Source organism: Notothenia coriiceps, unplaced genomic scaffold (genome assembly GCF_000735185.1).
Source record: "Notothenia coriiceps isolate Sejong01 unplaced genomic scaffold, NC01 NC01_scaffold00002049, whole genome shotgun sequence".
NCBI classification, from domain to species: Eukaryota; Metazoa; Chordata; class Actinopteri; order Perciformes; family Nototheniidae; genus Notothenia; species Notothenia coriiceps.
In genome coordinates, this window is record NW_011334750.1 from 1 (window position 1) to 8547 (window position 8547).

At 40.0% G+C, this 8547-nt stretch overlaps 1 protein-coding gene across 1 annotated transcript; it reads left to right on the top strand.

The window, feature by feature from the left end:
* Positions 1 to 908: 908 nt before the first annotated feature.
* LOC104965218 (beta-1,4-galactosyltransferase 5-like) lies at positions 909 to 7921 on the top strand (the record flags this gene model as incomplete). The annotated part of the gene is made up of 8 exons (XM_010794181.1): positions 909 to 1056; positions 1342 to 1455; positions 2007 to 2134; positions 3547 to 3663; positions 3858 to 4045; positions 4133 to 4255; positions 4758 to 4859; positions 5546 to 7921. Coding segments are annotated over 8 exons (1068 nt in total), but the record flags the coding sequence as incomplete, so codon positions are not given.
* Positions 7922 to 8547: the final 626 nt, after the last annotated feature.

Here is an 8547-nt window from a genome sequence, read left to right on the forward strand (position 1 = left end):
ATTGAAAAAAAACGTTTGAACAGTATGTTTTGAACAGTTGATTACCCTGAACTTTAAGTATAATTACACTGAAAAACCAAAAAAAAAAAAAAAATAATCGTTTTATTTAGATTATGTTGCTTTCATAATCGTTGCAAGCTAAAATTGTAATTTAAAATATGATTTAATTGAGCAGCCCTAGTATTCCTTGAAATGTACACCACAGCATCCTCTTAGGACAATTAGTCATTGTGGCTTGGGGCTTCCTCTTTAGATGAATTATCTTCTGTCTGTTGCACTCCCACTCTTTGTGTGCCCTCTTGTTAGACTAAGAAATGCATAAAAAATGACATTGCATGACTAACAGTGCAATAGATAATGAGTGCAGCATAATACGGCATTATAACGACATTGCAATTATTACAAAGACTGGCAGAAAGCAACCAACCATTTCAAATTCATTATCTCAGTTGCCTCCTTTCTATATAACTTGTGTCTTCCTCCCTTGTCCTCCCCCTTCAGCACAGATTAACTCTCTAATAAATGGCTCCTTTGGAATGAAAGCCCTTTGATGTGTGGCAGGGAAACCCCCTTCATTAAATCACCATGGCACGTAATCACTTTGGGCCAGATCAGGTGGAAGAGTGTGCTAACACTTAACTTTCCTGTGTTACATATTTATCTTCCTCTAACATGCTCTATTTTGTTTCCTAAAAAAGAGCTGGAATGAAATTAGGAAGTTGTTGGTCATGAGTTCAACGATTTGTCAGAATTTCTGCTGAATTATCTTGGTTATTATAACTGATGATGTATTTCGGAGCTGTGTTCCCTCCATGCTTTCATTTGTATTTCTAAAATCTTCCCAAGTGTGTTGTTTAAAAACAATATTGGGACCATAACAGTGTGTCAAAGAATAAATTAACTTAACTTTCTGTCCTTCTTCCTGTGTTTCCGCAGTGAATGAGTATGTGTTCATGGTCCAAGCCAGAGGGATCCAGATCAGAGAGAACGTGAAGAACATCGGGGCTCAGGTTCTAGAGCAGGTGGTGAGAGGGGCTTACAGCAACAATGGCACAGGTACAAATATACACAAATTCATTCACTGGTAGTGGTAATTAATATGCTAGCTATTTATTTATGATATGTATGCTTAAATAAAGAGTGGAAAGAAAAGTAGCTGTTCTAGCCTTACTTTTAATCATGTATATAGCTTATGCAGCAGTGAAAGGAGCAAAACAATGTAAGAAAGCATTCAAACAAAAAGGATAGACTACCCAGTTAGACAACTGCTGATAAAGACTTGATTTATACGCTTCTGATTGTGATTTTATGATTATGTCTATTGTATGTGTGTGACTCCAGATTATGTCTATGACTTCAACATGAGTGAGAGTGACGGTCCTCCCCCCACATACCTCCCAGAGGGCTTTACCTACCTCCCTTCTCAGGTTTGCCCTCAGAGGCTGTCCTCCATGAGTAAGTACACTGTAAATGATATGATGGAACGTTTTAATTTGGCTGATCATGTATGGTACCAAATAGGAAAGAATGTCAGTCATTATCCTAGGTTGACCTTTTCGTAAAAAAGCTGTGTTCTTGGCCTTTACAAAAGATTCCCTTAAGTGAACTTTACTGTGCTGCCATGAATATGTCTTCTAAAAATAAGTAGTGAATTGGTTGAGAGACCTCGCATTTCTTTTCAGCTTTGAGAGTCGATGCGTGCAAATATCTTGTAATGGCACAGAATTGCTTCACTCGATAATTCAATCTGCCCGATTGTTGAACTGTGAATGCCTTTGACAAGTCTTGTCCCATTCCCTCCAGTCTTGTTCCTTTCACTCTCCATCTTTTAACTTCTTTCCATTGTCTTTAACATTTCCCTTATCTTATCCTCTTCCTCATTCCATCTGTACTATTTCATCCTGTTCACATTCACACCATGGATTTCACTTAGTCTATTCCTCACCATATATTATTTTCTCTGACTCATACAATGTGCCTCTCTTCCCCCCCCCCCACACACACAGAGGGCAGGCTAGAGGTGAATATGAGTGAAGTGTCTTTGGAGGATGTGGAGAGGCTCTTGCTGCAGGGAGAGCCTCAGATGGCCCCAGGAGGCTACTGGAAGCCCAAAGACTGTGTACCTCGCTGGAAGGTAAGTGTGGATGTGATACAGGATCTGATAACAGAAAAGCACTGTTGTATACATACACGGGGGGAGAGTGGAGCACACTGCAGATGCCCTCATACAGGGCATGATGGGTCATGACTTGATTTAGTATGACAAGGATCTAAATCTCAAACCAATCCAACATCTGTCAGGATAAAGGGTTTATCTATCTGACACTTAAAGGTCACCTATTATGCAAAATCCACTTTTTCATGTCTTTTATACATAAACATGTGTCCCCTCTGTCGAAAGAGATTCTGAAGGTTTCAGGAAAAAAGATTTGCTCACTTTTTCTCCTGATCCATTTATATAAAAACCTGTCTGAAAATGAGCTGATCAGATTTTGGCCACTTTATGATGTCATAACGATTTTTTGGCTTGTGTAACCATTAGCCAATCACCAACCAAGGTAACACTCGCCCACCTTATCACCTGAATCTCCTCCTAGAGCACCATTGTGTTCTTTTTAAGCAAATATCTCTCAGAGGGGCGTGGGGAGGGGCTCCTTATTTTCATCTAAAGTAACAGACAGAGAATCAGCACTTTAGAAACAGGGCTGAAACAGAGGGGATTATGGGATGCTCCAATGAGTGATCTGTTTGGTGTTTCAGCCACTTCAGAGACATGTTTAGTATATATCTGAGAACTATAATATATTGATGGAAATCAGTATAATAAGGGACCTTTAAATACAATAACGCACATGTTGACTGAAATACCCACTAAGTAAGAACAAGAAGCAGGCAAAATGAATCCAACCATTTCTATGTGCTTTGCAGTACTGTTTCATTCTTGCACCCTACTACAGTGTGTGCTCTTTCTCTGCCCAACAGAGCAAGCTTTCCTGCCATCTGTGTGTCTGTCTCACATTCACTTGCCCTGAGGGGCTGTGACTGACCCTCTTTCTCTCTCTATCGCTCTCTCTCTCCGTCCCTCTCTTTTATTAGCCAGCAATATCTCGATCATCTCCTTAGTTCCTCTCTTAGCCACTCATTGTTTTCCATTTCCCTTGCATTGTGTTGCTTCCTGTGACAGTTTGATTTTTAGTGAACTTCAAAAGAAATTTAAATGCAGGAACTGTCAAAGCTAGGAAGTAAACACTTTTGTTTCTGGTCACACAGCTCCTTAGTGCTTCTCTGCTTGATGCATGCCAGCTCTCACTGTGGAAATGAGAGTATTTATGGAAAATGGTGGTTTTTGGTGCAGTCTTTGCCCTTACCAATTATAGCTCTCAAAAACATGTTGTGCCATAGTTAACTATGTTGAGCAGACCAGGCAGCGTAGCATCTCTGTGTCCCAATACATTTATAAACATCTTTGTGTTTTTTTAACATGTCTTAAAAAATTACATTTCATCCTGTATAAATTGTATTATAATCCATTTTTTTGTCCCTTAGGTGGCCATCCTAGTCCCATTCAGGAACCGACATGAACACTTACCCATTCTGCTGCGACACCTGGTGCCAGTGCTGAAAAAACAAAGACTCCAGTTTGCCTTTTATTTCATAGAACAGGTATGCACACACCTATTCACAGTCATTGGCAGGGATTGACAGATTCTCCTGTGTTGAGTCCAAACAACTGCATTAAGTGATTCTACTTAGGTGGTGAAATGTTTGTGATTTACACTAGATAGAGGGTTGAAATGGTTCCATGTAACAATATTTTGCACACTAGCCTACAAAAGTACTCTCTTTTTTTTCTTTAGGAGGGCACAGAGCCATTTAACCGAGCCATGTTGTTCAACGTGGGCTACACAGAGGCCATGAAGGACCTGGACTGGGACTGTCTTGTCTTCCACGATGTGGACCACCTCATGGAGAATGACAGAAACTACTACGGGTGCACAGACATGCCCCGACACTTTGCTGTCAAACTTGACAAGTACTCCTACATGTGAGTCCTGAATCAGTCTCCATGGGCATATACAGTAAATGTCTTCCTTCCTTATTCTGAGTTAATTGAGAGTAATTTCCCTCTTAGGCTTCCGTATCATGAATTCTATGGTGGTGTCAGTGGCCTGACGGTGGAGCAGTTCAAAAAGATTAATGGATTTCCTAATGCATTCTGGGGCTGGGGAGGAGAGGACGATGACCTCTGGAACAGGTAAGGGGAACACACACACACACACACACATGCACAAACACACACACAGCTGCAGCATGAGCTTTTCAGTACACACACACACAGCTGCAGCTAGGGCTTTCAGTATCATTGACTTTAGGTATGATCAAGCTATGGGATGGTCAGTTTGCATACAACAGGTTTTTGTAATCGTTTTTGTATTTTTTCTTTTCATTTGCCTTTGCAATTCGACATTGTTGTTGATCCTCCGCTCCACCCACACAGCTCACTGGCAGCTGTACACACTTAAGCCTCTCTGTATACACCACCAATTCTCATTGTTTCAGTATTTAATGATCCCTTTTGTGAGCATGTTGTAGAACCTTTTCCTCTTGTATTGTTTACATACCTATATCATGTTACTCTTACGTATAGTATGACAATTCTTTCTGTGGTAATATGACGATAAAAGCCATAACTGCACCGCTTGTTCTGCCCGGCTGTGTACACTTTGGATAAATGATCCTTAAATATGTTTGTTTAGGGTGCGGTTTGCCAACTACTCAGTAAGTAGACCGCATGGAGACCAGGGACGCTATAAGTCAATTCCACATCACCATCGTGGGGAAGTCCAGTTTCTAGGAAGGTGAGTGTTTACGCGCACACGCATACACACACACACACACACACACACACACACACACACACACACACACACACACACACACATACACATACACATACACATACACATACACACACACACACACTTTGGTAAAAAGTGATCATTTCAATAAGGCTTAGACTCATGTGGTGTAAGCCAGTCACGTGAAAGTCCAGAGCGCTGACTTTAAGATAATTCTAACTCTTTTAAAGACTTTGCATGTGATTTGCTTGTATGATTCAGGGGCTGGAATTCCAATCAGGCTCTTTCTATTCACATCCTGAGTAACTTCAAATATTCCGAAGAATAAATGTTTCTTTCATTTGTTAATGAGATACTTAGTAGATACTCCAAATATTTTCTCCAAAATAAATGTGCCTTTGTTAATCTTATACGACTCTAATGGAGTCTATTTATGTTCACAACTTGATCATCGCATGAGATTAAAAAGCAAACTGTCACTTTCCTGACTAATCCACAGACAATGAGGCTTTTATTCCAATGTACCTACTAACAGTGTGTAGGATGATAACACCTTTGTGTAATGAACTCTTGTCTAACACTCAATGTAACTTTTCTAACCAGAACCTTGAACTTCTTTGTATTGCAGTGGGTTGCATAGTCTCCTCTCCACACCTTGTTGACATTTTGATTGTTTGTTCTTGCAGATATAGTTTACTTCGCCACTCAAGGGAGAGACAGAAAGTGGATGGTCTTAACAACTTAAACTACTCCCCCATAGTGTCCAGGAGGCCTCTCTTCACCAACATCACGGTCAGCTTGAGCAGAAAGCTTGCACCCATAGATGACTACTGATCTAGGATCAGCTGGACTGCAAAACACCTGGGAATCAAAGTCCTCCGGGACATCAGCCATATCTCACCAGTTGCAGCACTGCTTAGGACTTTTAAGTTTATTGATTCTTTGCTTTATTTCTTTGTTTGTATGCAACAAAAAAAGGAGACTCAAATAAGTATGTTGGATAAATGATATACAGAATCAAGGATAAATGCTGCACTTGCTTGTGCCACAGTCCATCACTCCTCTCATCTCGGCTTATCTAGTGTTCAGTCTCCACATGCCTTTTGCACCATTTTGGCCTTCAGCATCCATTCCTTCATTCATATCTTTTTCAGTTAACTATGAGCTCAGCCCTACATTAGTGTGCTTGTTTATCATAATAGGCCATGATACATACACACACACATACTCACGCAACACTTAAACGTGCTGACCTGGTCCCTGAGGCTTTTCTTTTTTCTTTGCTCTTGCACTACGGTACTTATTTTCAGAAATAAAGTAAGCCTGTGAAATCATTTGCATGCACACACGACCACACATCAACTTTTAATCAGAGTGGACTCCTGCAGCTGGTACTGCAGAAGGTTTGCCAAATCTGAAAAGAAACTTATATTAAGCGTAAGTGTTTTCTTTCATGTAAACTGTATGTGAAATAGTTTATCCTAACTTTCGAGAATATGAATACCTTTATCATCTCTCATGAATTTAATTTTGTCTTGTGAACGTACCATTTGAAGACTGTAACGTTAGTGTTTGCATAGTTGCATTGGATGTTCTAGCTGCCTGCAAGTGGCTGTATGTTCATCCTGTTAGCAATAAGCTGTAATATCAGACAGCAGAACTTACACCTGACTTCCTCCTGATACAGATGCAATAGCACGGATGCTAGCATGCCCTTATTGGACGATAGAAAAGGAGTGGCTGTGTATGCAAACTTCACTTTCACAACATCTTTGCCTAAGCAAACATGCCATCCTTGTCAGTGTGTTTGTTTGTGCTTGTTTATAGGGTAGGGAGAGCTATGCAAATGGCCTGTATGTTTCCTATTGTCAGTGTAAGGTCTTCAGGGTGACCTCCAGGAGGCTTCATCCCTGAAACTGTGACTGACTGACATTAGACCTCACTTTGTGTGCTAAGTGCTAGTCCAAGCCAGGGAGAGATAAACAGTTGTTATTTTTAGATCCCACATCCTTGATGTTGACTCACCTTCTTTCTTTTACAAAAGAGAATTGGTGGTAGAGAATACTTGATTGCGGTCACTCTCACTTGTGTTTACAGAGGCTTTCGCTTTTGTTATTTTTCAGATTGTCTAGTGTTTGTTATACTGTTAGCCAGCCCTGCTTCACTTTGGGTGCTGTGAGAACTGTATCTCTTCAACAACTAATCTGTGGCTGCCTTTATTTTTTTAACTGATACTTCAATTCACTTTTCTAGACATGGCTATAGAAGAGCAGATCTGCTTATGTTAGATGTCTCGTGATAAACCACTGATTAGCTTTGTTTGCGCTTCTTTGAGTCAGGCTTCGGCCAGTGTGATTGTAAGTAAATCAAACTTCAGGATGTTGGTTTCAAGTCAAGTTTTCCAGTTGGTAGCATGCAGCCTAACACTGTGCATTGAGACAGACTTACAGCACTCTGGCAGTACATAGCAGTTGCTAAAATGTTGCTTCTCTAATTTGTTAGTTTGACAGTGTTGATTTTGAGTAAAATATCCCAATACTGTAAACGTAGTTCCTTTTAAAATAAACTAAGAAAAAAAAAAACATGCAGACACTCTACTCACTGTCTGTCCTCTGGTCATGCAGCTACTTCATTTCACACAAATCGCCTTGTATGCATTTCTTACGATGTATCTTTTGGGGGAAATGTGGTTAATTGACAAACTGTGTTTCCACAATGAAATAAGAAGTAAAGAGGCTGGACCTCATTTTATTTATTTGATCTTTTATGGATTATTTTCTGTAATTGTTTTTTTTTTGTCTTGCGGTTGATGTGATGATTTAGTAGGTGACAAAAGACAGACTGTGTTAGATGCACTGAAACTTGCAGTTATGTGTATTTATGTGGGATTGTGAGGCACAGGTCTGTGTAAAAGGGGAGATGTTCCATTTCATTTAGATGCGGATTTACTCTCCAGAAATGAATAGCTGGTGAGATAGAACAGGACCTGTAGCCTGGTGTGTATTAATCTGCTAGACAGACGGGTTTGAAGAGGCCATTTTGTGTGACAACCACAGGAAGAGCAAGACACCTAATCAGAAAATGCTATCAGTCGTTGCCTTTCACTGGGCACCTCCTTTTATATTTATCGATAATCAATGGTGCTGACCTACCAGAGCTCCCTTTGTGGGAGTCTCTCTCTATGTGATTACTGAAACCAATCTTAACATCAGAAAGACTAATATCGCGAGGAAAAATCACCCCTTAATCCTGCCTATAGGTGGCGTAAATATTCAGTATTTTTACACCCACACGTTCTGCCTTTTCATCCTGCCAGGTGAAGCAAAATTGTGTTATTGTTGCACTGGTTAATCGGCCAAAAGAGACGTACGTGTTTACCTCCGAGCCAATCACTCGGGATGTGCCCAGTGGAAGTCATGAACAGTAGCAGCGTTTGTGTTAAGTTTGACTTTTCCACGTGTGTTTGATTGAAATGGCTAAACCTTTCCGAGGTCTAACTGTCATCCATCTAAATGTTGAGATGTATTGTTTTTTATTTTGTTTTTCAGCACTGATATGAAAATGATTTATAGTGACCCAGTTGTGAACAACTCGCAGGTTCCTTTTTTTTTTCTTTTTTTAAAGTTATTGACACAAACATGATACACTGTATATTATATTTGATTTTGTCTTTGCTTTAAATTAAAAG